The 20,783-nt window shown below is 35.5% G+C and overlaps 4 protein-coding genes across 4 annotated transcripts in view; 3 read left to right on the forward strand and 1 right to left on the reverse strand.

The window, feature by feature from the left end:
* Positions 1-9,435: 9,435 nt before the first annotated feature.
* LOC125061429 (TWiK family of potassium channels protein 9) overlaps positions 9,436-20,783 on the forward strand; it is a 28,911-nt gene continuing 17,563 nt past the window's right edge. Inside the window, exons 1-2 of the mRNA XM_047666890.1 lie at positions 9,436-9,560; positions 12,729-12,921. Coding sequence (XP_047522846.1) covers positions 12,775-12,921 — 147 coding nt within the window. The 5' untranslated portion in view covers positions 9,436-9,560; positions 12,729-12,774. The remainder of the gene's footprint in view (positions 9,561-12,728; positions 12,922-20,783) is intronic.
* Positions 16,310-17,663, reverse strand: LOC125061431 (cAMP-dependent protein kinase catalytic subunit alpha-like). The gene has a single exon (XM_047666892.1). It carries the CDS (start codon positions 17,534-17,536, stop codon positions 16,454-16,456), a length of 1,083 nt encoding a protein of 360 aa, XP_047522848.1. The 5' UTR covers positions 17,537-17,663; the 3' UTR covers positions 16,310-16,453.
* LOC125061433 (cAMP-dependent protein kinase catalytic subunit alpha-like) lies at positions 17,908-19,121 on the forward strand. Its single transcript, XM_047666895.1, has one exon. It carries the CDS (start codon positions 17,992-17,994, stop codon positions 19,054-19,056), a length of 1,065 nt encoding a protein of 354 aa, XP_047522851.1. The 5' UTR covers positions 17,908-17,991; the 3' UTR covers positions 19,057-19,121.
* Positions 19,335-20,430, forward strand: LOC125061434 (cAMP-dependent protein kinase catalytic subunit beta-like). Its single transcript, XM_047666896.1, has one exon. It carries the CDS (start codon positions 19,353-19,355, stop codon positions 20,412-20,414), a length of 1,062 nt encoding a protein of 353 aa, XP_047522852.1. The 5' UTR covers positions 19,335-19,352; the 3' UTR covers positions 20,415-20,430.

The raw sequence follows: 20,783 nt of genomic DNA on the forward strand, positions 1-20,783 counted from the left end.
TACTTCAGCTTACGATTCACGTCACGTCATATCTGTAAGCTAAAATTATAGATTATAAATTCCTGCTTCCACATTTATCTTTTTATAGTGTCATCTTTGTTCAAAGGTTGGCTTCTTTAATTTTGGATGCCGCGCTTCTGAACAATGACTTGGTGCTTTGACCAAAAGTAGGACCATTGACTAAGATTCTTCAACCAAGACGCATCTGCGGCCAGGTCTCCTTCTACCTGCCACTTTGCCTTGTTTGATTAGTTGAAGGATCACACATTTTTTGGTGTTACGTAAAACGTGTCCGAAATACTCAAGAATCCTTTTCTTAACAGTCTTAAGCACTTCTTTGTTCTTCTGCATTCTGTCCAGCATGTTTGTATTTCGTATGCGGTCTGTCCAAGATATTTTAAGCACACATCGATATACCCAGATCTCGAACGCTTTCAGTATATAAATTATAGTATTTATTCATTAATTTTGAACGTCAAATAAACTAAGCAGTGACGTCATTTCTATTTTTATCGTGCATTAAAACCCATCAATAGTAGAGGAATTCGAAACCATTGTTTCATGCAACAAATGAAATTACTGCATAGCAAACTGAAACTTTCCGGGAAGTTATTATTGGGTCACAACTTTGCTTTTAGATTTGATAAATGGACTATCTAACATTAAAAGAATTCAAATTCGAACTACCATTTTATTAGTTGTAATAATTGTTTAATGGTGTTAGATCGTTTAAGTCTGTGGATCTGTGTATCTTGCCTCCAGCACTTGAGCCAGCATATTTCCGCCACCCGTCACAGGTAAGATTTTCTTTTCACCAGTCAGCAGAGCAGTGCTGGCCTAGTTCAAAGTGCAAATCTCATCCCTGGGGTCGGAGGTTCGATCCCCGGCTGACCACCAATGGAATTTCTATCCGCATTTAACACTCACTCGTACGGTGAAGGAAAATATCGTAAGGAAAGCGGCATTCCTTAGATCCAAAGTTGACGGTGTGTATCAGGCACAGAAGACCTACTTGCGTATAAGAAATGATCACAGAACAGATACAGAAATCTGAGGGCCAGACCTATTAGGTTGTAGCGCCATTGGTATATATATATATATATATATATATGTTTCTTTACAATAACTTGAGAATGCGTATTTCATTAAAGTAACCATTAGTCAGACCTAGCTTCCAGAATATTACATGAATACGATAAAGTAGTTTTACGTGGTTCGCATAAACTAACAAAATTATACAAGCCCTTAAAATTTAAAAAAAAAATTGTATGGAATATTGTGGGGTTTTTTTGTAATTAATCAATCTGAATATACTACTTTCTTTGAAATTTACTCGGGGCACTTAGCAGCCCAAGATTAAGGTTTAATATTAAATAATTGTAAATATAGTTGTAATCACTTGTAATCCGGTGTATTTTTTATCAAACGTTTATTTATATTTATAAAAAAAATCCTGTTAACATAGCTTTCTCAAGCTTTTTTATACATTTCTTTTCAGGCCAAAGATTCAATATAATCAAATGGATTCATCACAATACAGATTAACGTTTCGTAATAGTCGTTAGAAGTTACTTAAACGTATCAAAACAAAACACGACCGAAATGGGCATAAAGACAAAAGACGAGCGCCAGATTGTCGAATTTCAATATTCCAAGTTTTGCAAAAGCCATGACCTTACGATCTTCACCTGTCCACTAGGTCAAGGAAGTGATAACGACCGGTGTAATGATTAAAAATTCAATCTGCACATTATAATGTAATCAGTAAACCGAAGTCTCAAGGATTTGCGTCATCCATAGATTTGCATTTTCCTCAAGGTGTATTTTCTGTATATATTATGTATGGGAGGAGTGTTTAGTAAAGCACAAACTACTGGTATTCGAAACCCGTGCGTATTTTAATTGAATTATTAATAACGTTCTGAATCATACTTCTTCTCTGTCGGATTATTCTTTGTTGAAGATCGCGTCACTGTTAGGCCTGTTGCTAGCAGGGCAATTTGTTCGATCTATGAAAGTCAAAAATCATTTATTCATGTAGGTAACACAATGTACACTTATGAACGCCAAAAAGAATTATACATTAAATGCTTCTAATTCTACATTTACTGCCAGTTCTCAAATCAAGGCCGTAGAACGGAAGAGACGAACTGGCAATAAACCGCCACTCTTTTTATTCGCCAAATTTTTTGTTTTAAATAACGTTTGTAAGGAGCAACCATTACACCATGTTCCACAGGACATCTTAAGTAATAAATAATAATAAATTAAAACAAAGATTTGTCCTCTATCAGCAGGAGGCATGGTGAAATAGGAGCACGCATTTAGATTCTCGTGGAAACAACACGCAAATACATAGTCGAAACTACCAATACGACCAGTCACCATAAGTAGCACCCGTTCACGAGTATGAAGCATGGTCAGCCATCGGCCCCATCGCCATATTTTAGAGAGAGAGAGACAACCCGACGCATGGAATATAGCTTTAGTTAGCGCAGCTATTCTGAGGAGACCTGTGAGAAGTAGACTTGATCATCTTCAGCTTTCCACCTTGCTGACAACCAGCTTGTCCAGGTTATCTGGTTTGCAACGGGTGATATGACCAAAGTTAGAACAATAGCAAGTTGTTGAGTCTCGTACGAACTCTGAGTTGATCCAAGATTGATTAGTTAGTTCTTTTAGCAGTCCTTGGAAGCATTTTTCTCCAAAAACACATCTTCAATGAATAAAAATTTTCTGCCTTGAACTCGAATCGACCATCACTCTAATGGTTAGAGGATTATAGAGAAAATCAACTCGCGTCTTAGTTGTATTTAAGATTTTCTTATCTTGCCAGATGCGTGTTTAGTTAGTATAATTTTTGGCCATATGTGCTCAAAATACTATTAACGCTAACAAATTAAATAATGGAGATGGGTGGAACATGAGTGCAGGACAATGACTGATGGTAATTTATAATCGAATCAATCACTAAGAGATCACAAGAGACCCACATACTCGTAGTTAGTCCAGGGTGGATAAGATTTGAAAGAGTAAGAGAGTATAAAGTGGTATAATTTTATAAGTAACCTACTTGTCGACTATAAGCTATGACATATATATTTCTTAGTAGTAAGTGAATCAATAGGAAATACTTCTCGCTATATGTAGTGAATAAAAATTGTAAAATTATTACTTGATAGCAGCTGTTACGAATACGATATAATATTGATACGTGATTCTTATAAATTACTTTTAATTCATTCAATTTAAACTAAAAAAAAAAAACTAGCACAGCAAGCACACTTATGCTTGTGTAAACATAATTAATAGTTTAAAATATGATGTAGATTTTTGATGTACTAGCTATTTCATATAAATAACAATTAGGAATTAACTGGAATCTTGTTGCGGGAGAGTGCTTTTGAATTGCGTCGGCAATGTTCTGACAACTCATGTCAGTGGTATTCTAAAATTAATGTATTATAATGGCTGGCTGATATTTGACAAACTCCGGTACACACACCGAACAAAACAAACATCATCCAAACATTCTCACATCCACCACACTCACAATAATTTCACAAAATAGTTTTTTTTAATGTAACGGGTTTATGTTAAGTGAAACCGCCGCCCATGGACACTGACATTGCCAGAAGGCTCGCCAGCCTTTTAAGAACTGGTACGCTCTTTTCTTAAAGGACCCTAAGTCTGCTAAGGCTGGTTCAACATAGTGGCGCGGCAAAGACTCTCAAGAAACGCTCAGTTGTGGATCACCTCGCTCACCACGGATGTCGAGGTGATATGGATGGTATTTTGTATTCTCGTACTTAGTCTGCGTTAGTTTCCTGAACATTCGATTTGAATCTCTTCTTTGCCCCCTTCAGGTAAAAAAATGTGGGAAGACCACAAAAGTGATGGGCTGACGACATAAAGGTTTCTGGGGGGGAAATGGATGGCGAAAGTAAAGATATTTTTTTTCATTGACTATCATAGTTTTATATTACCATCGGTTTTGCGTCATCCGAAATTTTTAGATAGATTTAATTAAAGTATGTATAATGTATATGCAACATATAGTATTAGCAAATACAGAGTTTATGTGAAACATGGTTGCAGCTCCTTACAAACACTGTGTAAAACAAAAAACTTGCGGAAAAAAGTGGCGGAGAGTTTATTGCCAGTTCTTCTCTTCCGTTCTACGCCCTTCATTTGAGAACTGGCAGTAAATGTAAAAATAGAAGCATTTAGCATTTAATATTTATTTATTTTTTGACGTTTATAGATGTACCTGTGTTACCTAAATGAATAAATGATTTTGATTTAATTTCTATATTTACGGTCATCCATTAAACAAGATTAAAGGAAAAAGAATTAAATAGAGATAATAAATGAGGCATTAGGGGTTTAGAATAATTTATTATTTTTGTCTTCAATATTTTATTTCTTTTTAATGGCTGGAAAAATGTTGGCATTTAAAGTGCAGTAAAACCGGTAATAAAGTAAAAATAATCACAGGTACCACCCTGATGAGAATACATGCTTTAGTCAACTAAATAAAATAAATCAGTGGCACTACAACCTTTTTAGGTCTGGGCATCAGATTTATGTATCTGTTTCATAATCATTTGTCAATCTAATAAGCAGGAAGGTGTAGCCTACTGTGCCTGACACACGCCGTCGACTGCTTGGGTCTAAGGTTAGCCGGTTTAACGATGTTTTCTGCCAGCGTTCGACCCAATTTTAAAAGCGCACTTAGAAATAAAGTCCATTGGTGCACAGCCAGGGATAGAACCTACGACCGGATGAGAGTCCCACGCTGCAACCACTAGGCCAACACTGCTTCGATAGCACAAAACGAAGTAATAAAAGCTTTTTGACATTTTTAATGCAAATTCGCAGTGGTTCCCCATCATTCTTCGTTCAATGAAAAACAACGAACTGTAAAGGGCAATGAGAAATATAGTAGTTACCTTACATATATGTTAACTGGTTTTACGGTCAATACCCTCAAGCTGATTGTTGCACTTGAAACTGAATTACTTATTAATATGTATGATTGAACAAAAATTCACTCAGAATATTTTTTTTTGTATATGCTTGTAACAATGTGATTTCTTTACATATATTAAAGTGATTTTAAACAGGGCATTGGAAATTTCAGAAACGAAACTTAGAGCTAAGTACTGTTTGTCAAACACGCTTTGGATTTTGACATACAGGAGTACGTTAGTTAGGAGTCCGTTCGCACTAATAATAATAACGGACATAGACATAACATTTATTACTAACAAAAACACACACACATAAACATACAAAATAACAATAAAATAAAAAGAGAAAAATAAATTAAAAAATATAATGAGAGATGTCAAAAAAAATTGTTTTTTTCTTTTCCCATTCGGTTCGTTTCAAGTATGTAATGCGTGTGTGCTGTGGCTGTAATTGGCCCTGGCTCAGCATTATGCTGAGAAGCAGAATGTTCAAAAGCCTTTTAATTCAGATAATTTTTTTTTGTATTTTTGTTATGTGTATGTTTGTGAATAAGGTAATAAAGCATGAATAAATAAATAAATAAATAAATACTTTTATATTTAAACTTGTTTCTATTTCAATCTTCTTTTAGGTATCTGTGTGCCATTCTTTGGTAAAGGAATCTTCCAAATCCCGCCATTCCTCTTCGCATTGTGCCATTCTCTGCTATGTACCACCTGCTGTTTCTTTAAGTTGGTCTTCCACCTTCTAAATTGTCATCCTCTTCTTCGTTTGCTGTACGCACTAAGTCCTCTCTAAATCCTCCAAAAAACTTTGATCACGTAATTGCGTGATCTGCCCTGCGATTCTGTAACTCACTTCACGAACTCACACAGCGGTTTTCGCATCGGCGGTCGCTCTCAAATCAGTCGTGAAGCAGTCATTTTATGATTTGGCATTCTGAAAAGGTGGGAGCTTGTACTTTATTGTTTATCAGAATGCCAAATCATAAAATGACTGCTTCACGACTGATTTGAGAGCGGCCGCCGATGCGAAAACCGCTGTGTGAGTTTGTGAAGTGAGTTACAGAATCGCAGGGCTGTATTCCACTAGCGATAGTTTCTGATTCTAGAATAAATAATTTTTACTTAGATAGAGTTTCTAAAGACGGGCTTGAGACAAAAACACATCGCTATAGGCGTGACCTAGAAACGCTAGACAATTTTATTTATTTCATTATTGTCTCCCCAACTCGGGAATTATCCTGACATTGAGTAAGTACAAAACTTGTTACAGACCCACTCAGTCTTTTGGTGAAGATACTATTGCGTGGGAATGGTCACGTGACCAAGCGTGAGCCAACGCAAAATTGGTATTGACACTATTAGAGGTTGAGCTTGTATGTGACAGGAGGCAAACAGGCAGGAGGCTCAGCTGATGTTAAATTATAGGCGCCCATGGACACTCACATTGAAATAGGCTCGCAAGTGCGTTGCCGGCCCAAAGTCAAAAATAATTTATTCATGTAGGTAACACAATGTACACTTATAAACGTCAAAAAAAAATACATTAAATGTTCTAATTTTATATTTACTGCCAGTTCTCAAATCAAGGGCGTAGAACGGAAGAGAAGAACTGGCAATAAACTCTCCGCCACTGTTTTTAATCGCCAAGTTTTTTGCTTTACACAACGTTTGTTTAAGCAACCATTACACCATGTTCCACTTGACATCTTAAGTAATAAATAATAATAAAATAAATTAAAAACAAAGATTTGTCCTCTATCAGCAGGAGGCATGGTGAAATAATTATTTTTTAACTATTACAGATTAATGGGCCTCTATATATCTTGTAATATATATGTAGCTACATAGATAGATATACAGAGTATAGGTATACCACAGAGCCACAATTATTAAAAAATATATTTGGCACAAGTCAATTATAATAACGCCTGTCGAAGGCAAGCATTTTAACAACGTATTGTTAATCACAGAGAACGATCAGGCGTTTGCGTGTTCTAATGAATTAACCTGCAAACCTTATATATGGCGTCAACTGTATATTGGTTATTTATGCTGTATTATATCGGTTCTAATCAGTGGCGTAGCTAGGCAACCAAGGGCCCTGGGGCAAATTGAAAAATGGGGCCCCCTGCTGTGTAAACTGATTAGGTTTTATCAAATAAAAATATACAAATACTTTAAAAATGCTTAGCTACTTAAGCTATTTTGTGCACTGCAGGGCACTCGAACAACTGTGTTGTTTAATTCTTTCTTATAAATGCTTCCAATCTCGAATTCCAAAACGCACATATCCGTCAAATTGACGACACTGCCAACCTACAGAAAGAATTTAGGGGAATTCCCTAGGCATAACTTTTGAATTTCTCTCAACTGAGTTGTCATGATTAAAGTGGGGTTGCAACCTGTCATATTTATTTTGAAAATGGGAGAAACTTCCAAAATTTCAGTTCGATCGAGATTTCTGGTAAGGATTTGAGGCCCCCCTGAGGTTGAGGGCACCGGGGCACTGCCCCGCCTAGCCCCTAGGTAGCTACGCCACTGGTTCTAATTATTCTTGGAAAATTACACACGAATATTAAACTTGAATTCAATAAGGAGTATTAGATGTTACGGGGGCGATCGTTCTATGTATATACCATTTTTGTGCCACAGGGTTTAAAGAAACTCCTGCGAAAAGGCTTTTTTGAGTGTACATGAACATTGTTAGATAGCTCGTGAATGCGTGGCCGGCCTATTAAAATGGGCGTGTTCTCCGTAAATTGTATGGAAATATCTTAGTACGCAGTTGGTTCCATACAACAGTGGTGAGCGATAAATTTTTAAATACACCCTACGGAGCGCTCCTTAAGTTTTACGTACAAAAATCTATATTTTACTATTCAACTCAACACATATACCAACATACATGTAACTTCTAACTCTCTTGAGTGTCAAACAAAACATCTAAACTCATATTTACTGCCAGTTAAAATCAAAGGAAAATGGACAAAAAGAGTTCTTCTCTTTGCTGGTGAGCCACTCTTCGTCACTCCTTTTAATTGCCAAGTACTTTCTTTTAGAAGAATCTGCATACTGCTGTCAATTACTCTAACAATACTGCAATCATTACTCCTTGCTCCACATGACCTAGAAAGTTCGTTGTAATACTGATTATATAACATTTTATGAATAATCGAGTTTATTTATCCAAATATTTTACGTTTAGACATTAATAATTCTTAATTAAAATCAGGGTGTTAAGCTAAAACAAAATTCCTATATTTAATGATCAATTTCTATATATTGAAACAGACAAACAAAAGTATCAATTAAGGCAAAAGTATGCCATAATTTTAAGAATATTCTCTTTAGCGTGCGTATTTTATTTGCCTTTGAACTCAAGTTATGCACCAAAAGTATTGTTTTATGCGCAATCAATACTCGGGTCTCTGACGTTGAAACAAAATCATGAAGAAACCGACTAGACTAAACCAAACTTTCATGACAACTGTCAGTCACAGAACAGAAGAAAATGCTTTAATGACAGATTTAAAAATCTATTTACTCAGTCCCATACATTTTGTGGCTTTTTGTGGCTTTTTGATAGAAGTATTTTAGTAAATCAAATAATTTAATAAAGACACGAAAAACGCATCATTGCACAAAGACGCAGATAGTATCGAGATAATAATTTAAGTACCTGAGAGATTTATGTCTTGAAAATATTTGTGATATATTTAAGGAAAAAAACATTGAATTTGTTGGTTTTATATTTAAATGAATTTATAACTTGTATTTTGTTATTTCTAGTGTGTTATCGAATGATTAATGGTCTACTTTATTTTCTGTCTTTTATTTATAATTCTGGTTTTAGCCCATGTTTAATCGTTGCTAGGTATTTAAAAAAGCGTTCCATAAATACTATTTTATCTCTTATTCACAAAATTAAGATTCATAAAAGGCTTTAGGAAAGTCAAAGCCAGAGAGACGCCAAGAGAGAGCCAGTCCAGGTCTCGTTCGAGCTGGTAATTTTTTTTTATATTTCCGAATAGTAGGTTAGTATAACCATAATAATACATAGATTTGAGATAAGTGTAGTAGTTTTTGTGTTTATTCATTTCAAACATAAAAAATACAAATATTTCTTTATAGTAATAAATATGTAGGGTCGACAGCTACTTTGCATATCATGAATGTAACAAAACAGACGTTTTAATGTTCCATTTGTCGATAAAAATAGCTATTTACGTGTATTATTTTTATATGGTTTTATAGTTGTGTCTGAAAATCACTGAAAATCAGTATTGCTGACGCAATCGAACGCTGAGTTGGATTTTAGTTAACATTCAGTTAGTAATCTTTATAATTTTAACGAAACAATTTTTATTAATACGTGAGCCCTATTAACCTAGTGAAATATATTAGATTTGATACAGTTTAGTATAAGGCTTATGCAAAGCTTTCCGTTGCCTGAAATGCTTTCAGTACAGCGCTTTCCACAGACGCGATTGGGTGTTCCCATTTATTCGGTTACCAATTTGTTCGTTCGTTCGGGTTTTTAGAATTGTGTTTATAGTGAAGTGAAGTGATTTAACTGATATGGTAAGAGATTAAATCACGTGAAAAATACGTTTTTCACCAATTCTCGATTTTATCTTTTTGTATAGGTTTTTTTTGAGTATTTGATATGTCCAAAATTATATTTAGTAACACACATTTTACAGTGTTTTTATCAAAGTGTACAAAATATACATTTTTTATAAAGGGTTATAAAAACTATTTTGATGTTGGCTATTGATGTAGTAACTCGTACAAGGATAGGCTTTCAATAAAACTCTTTATACCAATAATTTATTGAAATAATGATTTTCTATAGGCGCTAAAATACTTTTGGCACAATTTTGCAATAAATGTGTTGGCTATATCCAAAGAGAAGTGTAGGCTTGGTGCCTTCAGTTCTCTGTTCAGAACTCTCATACCTGTGGTCGTAAGGTTCGAACCCCGGAGTTGCACCAATAGACTTTCTATGTTTATAGCAGTCGCTCGTAGAAGAAAAACGTCGTGAGGGAACCGACATGTCTAAAATCCTAGTAGAGAGTGTGTGTCAGGCATAGAAGGCTGAACACTTTTTAGAAACAAAACAATAATCACGAAACATACAGAAGTCTGAGGCCTAGACCTAAAAGTTTGCAGCGATTTTAAATACTGTAAATTTTATATGTATAAATAGAAAATATAACTTTTATATGAATTTTTCTTTAGCAATATTAAAGATCTATATGGAAGAGTTTCTACCTAGCTATTGTATGTTTGGCACGGTTTTCTTTGACATATAAATATGTATTTATTTATAAAAGCATGCCAATGCTCGGCACACTGATACATTAATACAAGCACAATAAAATACAATATTTAATGTGACAACCACTTATAGGCAAACATAACATACACGAAGAGATAATAAAAATAAATCCAATAAATAAAATTCTCGTGTCGCGGTGTTTGTAGTTAAACTCCTCCGAAACGGCTTGAGCGATTCTCATGAAATTTTGTGTGCATATTGGGTATATCTGAGAATCGGACAACATCTATTTTTCATCCCCTTAAATGTTAAGGGTAGTCCACCCCTAAATTATTATTTTTTAATTCTTAGATAACTTATTTTTATTTTATTTTTTTATGATACAGCATTAAAAAATACATACCACCCCTAATTTTCACTCCTCTACGATCAACGCCTATTTTTTATTATAAATGATATACATGGCAAAACGACGTTTGCCGGATCAGCTAGTTAAACTATAAAATCTAAACGAAAATCGATTTTAAAGTGTGAGGGGTCAACTATGGATATCCAGACCGAGCTCGTTTACCAGAATGCTCAATTTGGACATCGGTGAGTTTTGACAAAACGCGTAGAAGAAGAAGAAGAAGGGATGGAATGAGAGACGTCACAATTCTTATAGACTAAAAAACATCTTTCTTAGGGTCTGTTTTACAATGCATGGATAAAGTACCAAATAGCTATGCAACACATAAATTATAAGGAAGATAAATTGTGCTATTTGACACTTCATCGGACTGATAACTTATGATGGACTTTATGTGACGAATAACGCTATCTGACAGTCGTGAAACGCAACAATAGTGTTTATCCTACCAATAAGTAATAAATAGTAATTTGGAACTTATCTAGAACTTATCCGTACATTGTTAAACAGACACTTAATAATGCTTACGGCATTGCAGTTGTATTAAAATATAACCTACTTTTGTTATCAAAACATGTATTTCTAAGCTTAAACAAAGAATGTAGGTCATTCGCTGAACCCCAAATATACAATTAATTACTCAAGATAAATACTTATTGAATAATCAGATAACATTTATCAGAGTCAATTTGAGATTTATGCTTTTGTCTTTAGTTTGTTTTTTGAGGGCAAGTACGATAAAAAGTGATATAATTTTTTTATGTAATAGGAGGTACACGGGCACACCTGATGTTAAGTGATACCGCCGCCCATGGACACTCACATTGCCAGAAGGCTCGCAAGACCTTTTAAGAATTGGCAAAAAATTACATAAAAATTATGATGTATGTTAATGCCTTCTATGCCTGACACATGTCGTTAAATAGTCTAACTCAAACTCAAAATAACTTTATTCATATAGGTAAACAAGTACACTTATAAACGTCAGAAAAGAAAAAATTAATTGTAAATTTATATTTACTACCAGTTCGCAAGTCAAGGGCGTAGAGCGAGCAAGAAACTTTCCGCCACTCTTTTTAATCGCTAAGTTTTGAGTCATACAAATTCTTTGAACTGGAGGAAATCAATCCCAAGGATTAGGATCATTTAATATGACCATCCTCATAATGTGTATCTCCATCGTACGAGCATATTAAATGCGCCCATAGAAAAATTTGGAGCACAGCCGGAATTTGAACCCACTTCAAGGTCACACGTAATATACTGTTTGGGCTGATACATGCTGCCTTGTTTCATTACCGCACGAGACAAAATACTTCCAGGTTTCGAACACACCATCTCGATAGCTGGATAGCCAAAGCCCGCTTTAGCATTTCCTTATGCGAAACGGCGAGTTGTGGAATCGGCTTTCAGTGGTCTTTGCTGAGAGATGCTGACCTCTACAATTTAAAAAAGAACATTCTCCTCTCTAAAAGACTAGCAACGCAACCACTAACATGTGTGTCCATGTGCGGATTTATGGCTGCAGCATAGGTTCGATTGCCCCTATCATAAAAAACCAACCAATCAACACTGCTACTATATATAAAGTTGTTTAATTTTAAAAATAATATAGAAAAATTAAACCAACTTCAAACACCTGTTAACATACCATGAGGTATCTACTAATGTACCATAATAGTACATAGGCCTTGTAGTACATAACTGGACCAAATCCAGAACGTACTATAAAAGGGACAAGCTAAAACCCATAACCAACGAGCATGCATGGTCACGAAAGTGGATAAAGCGAGAGAGGACCGTAGCAAGAGATCCGTGGTCTCTGCCTACCCGGGAAAAAGGCAGTGAAGATAAATATATATAATAGACACGCATATCTCTAAAACTATTGTACCGATTTTGATGAAATAATGAAACGTGTGTACGAAGTTAATCCGAGAAAATTTAAATCATCATACTGAACTATAACCCACTTCTAATATCACATACATACAGTTCAAACTGGTAATTTTTTGAAGGCGGTTAATATAAAATTAATATTTCCAAAAATTTGTTTCAGATATGGGTTTGATACATTAGGAAATGAAGGATTTTGAACTCTGACAATGTGTAAGAAGGTTAGTTGGGAGACTGAGACTTTGATGGGAACAGCACCACCTGCGTCGCGATGGGAAAGATATATACCACGAGCAGCTATACCACACGTCGGTCTGTTTGTTGCCCTCATGCTTTATACTGCTGGTGGTGGGTTGGTGAGTTATCTTTATTACTATGTATTTGTGATTATATATCCTAGGAAATCAAATGTTCAATTTTCGCAATCATAATACATATTTATTCGTAAGTTAATTATATATGTACTTAAGTAATAATTCTGCCGTTTGTATGTCATCCGGTTAGTACAACATAGTATCGCCGGTCCCTTGAATGTCGTTATATCCGGATTCTACTGTATATATAAAAAAGCTACTGGCATGACAACCTTTGGCCTGAGATTTCTGTATCGTTCAGCCATCTGATACACGTCGACTTTTTGCGTTTATGGCGGTTTCTTCACGATGTTATGAGCGAGTGTGATACGCACATATTAAGACAAGTGCATTGGTGTTCACAGCTGGTATTACGACCTTCCAGGAATATGAGTCGCACTCCAAGCCAACACTGCTTTACTATATGTCATAAAGATGAAAGATTTGTGTTTTTGTAACAAAGTTCATGGACAAAGTTAAAAAATTATCCCCGTTTTTTAAATGAGGTGAAAGTGCGCTTACACAGGCCCGCGTCATGGATGTAGTAGACCTTGACGCGGGGTCTGTGGGGCTGGGACACTCAAAGCCTCTGCTATTCAGAGGGGTAGCGAGACCCACCCACTAAAACCACTTCAGCCCTTCCCACGGCCTTAAGATGGCCCCTCGGGGTTCGCCAGGTATTCTACCGGGCTTATATCCCACATAGAGAGATCAATCACAACCTGCCGGGCCTGTGCCGACTGAGCTGACTGTTCCGGGCCACTCGAGACCGAAAAATCTTATTATATATGAGTAACTTAGGCTGGCTATATTTATTTCCGGGACAGATCCATAGATTATCTGTATCCGATCTTATATAGACAATAGCCACTCTTGAAAATAGACTAAGACAAGACAACCGTTTCAAAGCTCGTCAAACCTCACCGATGTCCAGATTGAGCATTCTGATAAACGATATCCAGAGTTGCTCCCCTCACACTTTGAAAACTGATTTTCGTTTAATTTTTGAAAAAAAAATTAATCGTTTTGAATGATAATTGTATTATCTCTTCGTGTATGTCAGGTTTGCCTATAAGTGTTTGTCACATCAAAAATTGTATATTGTGGTTATTTTACACTATCAGGCTAATCACTCACGAAGCGGTTTCCACCCGCGCCCGCCGCGGTGGTGGAATGGAGTTTTATTTTCAATTTTTTTTTTTTTTAAATAAAACAGGGGGCAAACGGGCAGGAGGCTCACCTGATGTTAAGTGATACCGCCGCCCATGGACACTCACAATGCCAGAGGGCTCGCGAGTGCGTTGCCGGCCTTTCAGGAATCGGTACGCTCTTTCTTTTTTTTCTCTTTTTTCTCTTCTTTTTATTTCTTTTCTTTAATGTCACGAGATCGGAGTTTTGTGTGGCTACGCAGCCGTCGCGGTTGTGATTATCGCTCGAAAACTTGGCGGTTGATTATCGCAATACGGGTGGTTAAACGATTAGTTAAGTTCCAGACCGCCATGGACACTCACCAGAAACGAGCTGTTGCGTTTAAATGTGCTTTAAGTTTTTACATAAATATCCGTATTCTACAAAGGCTGCGGGCAACCGCAACCACCGCTTCGTGAGTCCTTAGCCTCAGTGTGCCGAGCGTTGGCAGTTATTCAATTTTTGTCATTCGAGTAATTTAGCACTAGGTCTCGACTCGCATCTAATTCTTATTACCCTTACAGCCGTAATCAGAGTTGTTCATTAAAAGTTATCTTATTAAGCGATTAAGTATACATATTTTATAAGTCCACTTATATTCCGATAGGAAGTTTCGTACTCTGAATTGGATAAAACTATAAAAATATATACACTATATAAATAATTCTAGTAAATGCTTGTAATACATGTTTTATGTATATCCTTTTCTCGTAAATTGAGTTATTGGAATTGTATATTACAAAATGATGTCAGCTAATGTATAACGTCATTGTCTTTTAAATAATTGATGTATTGCCAATTGGCTTATACAAATTCTTAGAAATAATTTTCATATTCACATTGTCGTATTGTTAATTAGTTTGACGTCTTTAGCTCGGATTACAGCAGGAACAGCTTTATGGTTAGGGCGGCGAGTAAGTTTAATAGTCTATTTTGTGATGACCTCTTCGCCTCAAGTGTGGTGGCAAGGAGAGCTATGACATCTGAGCTCCTCAGTGGAATGAATGATGAACCATACGTTTTTATATAAGTTATACTAAACTGTTTAGTGTTACTTAACCAATTTTTACTTAGTTTATTACTTTCTTTGATATATATTTATATTTATTTATTTTTTTATTTTTTCTCACAAAAACTTAAACTTAGGACATAAGCAAGTGACAGTTATATTATACTTCTGTTTATGGAAAAGTAAGTCTGTGTCAGACTGATGCCTGCTAAAGGTAAGAGTACCTGTGTTACAGGTCATCAGGCCTCCACCACTTCGGATCGACAGAAGATACAATACAATACAATACATTACAATATATAGAGGAAACCACATAGGGTTAAAATATTTTGTTAGTTATATAGTTGAATAAAATCATGTTATTGTTACCAATTCAGTTAATATTATTAGTACTTAACTATTTGTAAAGATTTATTTAATGGCGTAACAGAACATTGTATTTAGTAAGTTAGTAATAAGCTGTAAATCTTTCTCAATAAATAAAATAAATAAATATCCTGTTTATATGTCAAAATGAACAGACAAAACCTACAATGTATAAGAAAGAAGAATCAGCAAGACATTGTCACCAATACAAAAACTAGCTGCATAAAGGAAAACAGAAAACAATCGCAAATTTTAATCGCCAGACAAACGATTATTACTGATATTTCTTTACACCCGTATGAAAATAATAAAATGCAAAAATATTCTACGGAATGATAACTATGAATTTCTATCAAACAATAACTTTGTTCATAAAACTGCTCTGTTGTGACGAAAGTTGTTTTTTTTTAAAGACAATTCACACCAATTGACCTAGTCCCATGCTAAGCTGGTGAAGCTTGTGTTATGGGTACTAGGCAACGGATATACATACATATTATAGATAGATAGACATATAAATACATATTTAAACACCCAAGACCTAAGCACAACACCAAACGCTCATCACATCGATGTTCGTCTAAGCCGGGGATCGAATCCGGGACCCATGGATTCGCAGTCAGGGGTACTAACCACTAGACCAAAGAGTCGTCAAATTATGGTGCAGGTGATTTTGCGCTATGGATATTCTTAATATTCCTATTAACCATATTCCGCGATAGCTTAAACAAGTCAAGGCTTAAATATTGTTCGTTGTATGTCATTATAAAATACTGTGATGTGAATGAATGAATATGAATACCAATGAGTCGTCAAATTTGATAAATGTTTTGTTGTAATATTTATTTATTGTAAACATGACAACAGCTCGGCTCTAAATGCACTTCAACGTTAGCCTAAAGTAACCTTATTTTTAAACTAAACTACTTCTTTAAGTAAATAAAATCTTTAAAGTCGATAAAACGATAGTCGTTAAAAGTCGGCAAACTCCTCTTCATATAAGCACACGGGGCTCTCCTTAACTTTCTCGTCATCGTAATTTTCAAAGTACGACGTGTCTCCCGGTGATCGTATTTTGGGCACAAACGGTGCTTGAAGCCGGTTGTTTAGCAAACTATCCCAATCAATATCTTTAAACCACTTATGATTCTTATAATCAAGAGCCCCGTCCTTGAGGTTTCCATAGCGCTTAGTTATATCCACCTGCAGTATATGTGAGAGAATATCTTTTAGATCGGGCGTAAAGTGGCTAGGACACCGGTATTTACCAGCTACAATCTTCTCATAAATCCTCATAGGATCCGACGCGTAGAACGGCGGGTAACCAGCACTCATTTCAAACAGTAAAATTCCGAGGGACCACCAATCAACTGACAAACCATATCCTTTACTTAGAATTACCTCTGGTGCGAGGTACTCCGGCGTCCCGCAAAGAGTCCATGTTCTTCCCCGTACGAGCTTGCAAAATCCGAAATCAGTTATTTTAATATACCCTGTTCGTTCGATGAGGATGTTTTCTGGTTTCAAATCACGATAAACTAGTTCGCAAGAGTGCAAATACTCTAAAGCTAACACCACCTGGGCGCCGTAAAATTTGGAGGTTGATTCGTCGAACTTACCCAATTTGCGTAAGTGGGAGAACATCTCGCCTCCAGCAACGAACGGTAGTACATAGTAAAGATAAACATTGTCTTTGAAGAAATATTTCATATATACTACAAATGGAAAGTTGAGTGCGCACAGAATCTTCTTTTCATAGTAGCTATGTTCAATTTGTTTCATCTTGAAAATTTTTTCCTTTTCCATAACCTTCATTGCGTAGTATTTACCCGTTTTGGTATATTTCGAGAGATATACCACGCCGAAAGCACCGGTGCCTAAAACTTTTATTTTTTCAAAATCACCTAAACTTGCGTTGCATTCAATTTTTTCGTTCCACGAGTCTATAAAATTATGTTGTAGTTTTCGAAGATACTGCTTGTACTGCTCTTGGCGAGCCTGCGAGTATCCTTCAGGATGCGGCGAATAAATATGTCTTTTGGCATCATCTGCCATTTTTTCTATTTCCTCAATTGAAATCAGTTTGAACAATTCTTTTTAAGTTAGTGAGATTAATTTGGATAGACTTTTTCTTTTTATTTATGACATAATCAGGACATAGTTCAACTTCAAACAACCTTCAATCGACTGTGTTTTTTTTTATTCTAAAGACGACTACTCACATTGGTAACTGACATTAACACATATGAATTGAATATTCAATATATGTTCGAGAGTTATTTATATTTATTTAAATGATTATATATTTTAAGTAAAATCAATATTGTTTCTATAAAGAGATAAATTACTTCATTTCTCTGTTCAAATTTGTATCATCTGTGTCATCACCAATAAATTGCCAATGTCTATTGACAGCGACACAATGATTTATATGTATTTATATTTTGATGATTTTAGCTTTTCGTAAATATTGTTATTAATTATGTAGGTATAGTAAAACTATTTTGAGTATGCAAGGTCGCAATACATACTGTCCCGGATATACAGAACAAAACCACAAGGACCACCTAAGATACTTAGATATGTTGCGTGAAGAATTTATAAAGAGATACGAAGACCCACCCGCTCACGAAAAGAACAGTGATGATTTTGATAACGTTAAAGCTATTGGAAACGGAGCTTATGGTGAAGTTTTCTTAGTTCGAGATAAAGGAACGTTTACATACCATGCGATGAAAGTAGTAGATAAGAAAGTTGTAGTTGAAAGGAGGCACGTGAAACATTTAGTACTGGAAAAGAAAATATTAGATAGCGTTCATTTTCCCTTCGTTATATCATTGGATGCTGCATTCAAAGATAATGTCTACCTTTATTTTATACTTCCCTATATTGCTGGTGGAGAACTTTTTACATATATCCAAAAATATGGTGGATTTTCTGAAGTTCTGGCAAAATTCTATGCCAGCCAAGTGACTCTAGCCTTGGAATATATGCATCATTGTGGTATTGTACACAGGGATATTAAGCCTGAAAATATTCTAGTAGACACTAATGGTTATATTAAGTTATGTGACTACGGATTCTGCAAAGTATTAAAAAAGAAAACTTGGACTTTATGTGGCACTCCCGAATATTTGGCTCCAGAAGTCATATTGTCCAAAGGATATTCATACGGTGTTGACTGGTGGGCTCTCGGTGTATTAGTTTTTGAGATGGGTTCTGGTCATCCACCATTTTTTGCCTCAGAACCAAGTAAGTTATATGAAAAAATATTAGAAGGTCAATTTAAATGTCCAGACTGTTTAGCGTCAGACTGTAAAAACTTAATAAAAGGTTTATTGCAAGTAGATCCCACGAAAAGATTAGGTGGCCTTAAGAATGGGGTGTTTGACATTAAAAACCATCCATGGTTTTTCGACATCTGCTGGCAGTCGATACTTCACCAAAGATTACCGGCGCCATTCGTTCCGATATGTCCTTCGCCGGGTGACACGAGCAACTTTCCTGAAATGGAACATACAAAATTAAAAAGATGCTCCAAATGTTTATATGAAAAAGAGTTTGAAGACTTCTAATAAAATTTGCGTTAAGTAAAACTATTTATTTGTAGTATTACTTGTCTTTGTATACGGAATGGAATGAACATTATGGATTTATAAAATTAATATTCTGTATACAATGGAACATAATGACACAATACGGTAGCATCAATTTAAAATCTGTCACGGGATATGTCACCCGCAATCTGAAAGATTTATGACACTGTTAATTTGCATATTTGTAATTTATAGGAAAGAGTAAACACAATACTTCACATACAGCATTTTATTGATATGAATATGTTGCGTCGTATTCCTATGAGCATAAAGCGATGATATTTGCCCAACAAGAAGATAAAGTCGTTCCATTTAGTCATGAACATCAGTACAGTCATAAAAGATATTTAGACCTATTAAAGCAAGATTTTTTGCAACGTTACGCAAATCCACCAGTGCGAGAGCTTAAGACTGTGGATGATTTTGATACAGTTGCAACATTAGGTTTTGGTTCATTTGGTACCGTTCTATTAGTTCGTGATAAATCCACTTTTGAGTATTACGCAATGAAGGCTTTAGAGAAGGCTAACGTAATTAAGAAGAAGAACGTAAAGCAGCTGTTACAGGAAAAGAAGATATTAGAAAGTGTCTCGTTTCCGTTCGTTCTTAATTTAGAGAATAGTTTCAAGGACAACGTGTACGTCTTTCTCATAACGCCCCATTTAGCTGGCGGGGAGATGTTCAGTATATTAAAGAAGCTGGGTAATTTATCGGAACCCTTATCACAATTTTATGCTGCACAAATGGTGCTAGCGTTAGAGTATTTACATCACTGCAGTATAGTACACAGGGATATTAAGCCTGAGAATATATTTCTAAATGAATCGGGTTATATTACGCTAGGTGATTTTGGTTTCTGCAAAATAATACGTAGTAGAACTTGGACAATTTGTGGTACGCCCGAATATATTGCTCCCGAAATAATTTTATCGAAAGGTTATACCTTCTCCGTCGATTGGTGGTCTTTAGGTATACTTATATATGAAATGATCGCTGGCTATCCGCCATTTTATAGCTCAGATACGATGAAAATGTACGAGAAAATCTTGGGTGGTTCGTTCAAGACACCCGAATGTATGACCCCTACTTGCAAGTCATTAGTGAAGAGTCTTTTGGATGTTGATCCAATGAAGCGTTACGGGTCTTTGAAAGCTGGTGTGTACGATATAAAAAAGCATGCCTGGTTTATCGATATTGATTGGCATACAGTGCTTCATCAGAAAATGTTTCCACCGTTCATTCCGGTGAAAAAAAACTTTAGTGATTCAGGCTTGAGTGACGTTAAGCTTAAGAAAGCGCCTGAGTGCTTATTTGCGAGAGAATTTTCAAATTTTTAAGTTTATTATTGTATTTTACATTATACGTATAATATACACATTAATTTTTGACCTTGTATTACTTATTAGGTTTAAGGATTTATGTGTGTCATAGAATATAGACATAGACATTACATTTATTACTAACAAAAACACACACACATGAACACACAAAATAACAATAATCAAAGAAAAAAAGAAAATGAGAGTTACAATAAAAACCTTTTCCCATTCGGTTCGTTTCAAGTGTGTAATGTGTGTGTTCTGTGGGTGTAATTGGCCCTGGATCAGCATTATGCTGAGGAGCAGAATGTTCCACAGCGCTGGTCATTCTGCCAGAGACCACAGCTAGGTTACTAGGACATATTTTAATTACTCCTGTAAATCTTA

Source organism: Pieris napi, chromosome 23, assembly GCF_905475465.1.
Source record: "Pieris napi chromosome 23, ilPieNapi1.2, whole genome shotgun sequence".
Lineage (NCBI taxonomy): Eukaryota > Metazoa > Arthropoda > Insecta > Lepidoptera > Pieridae > Pieris > Pieris napi.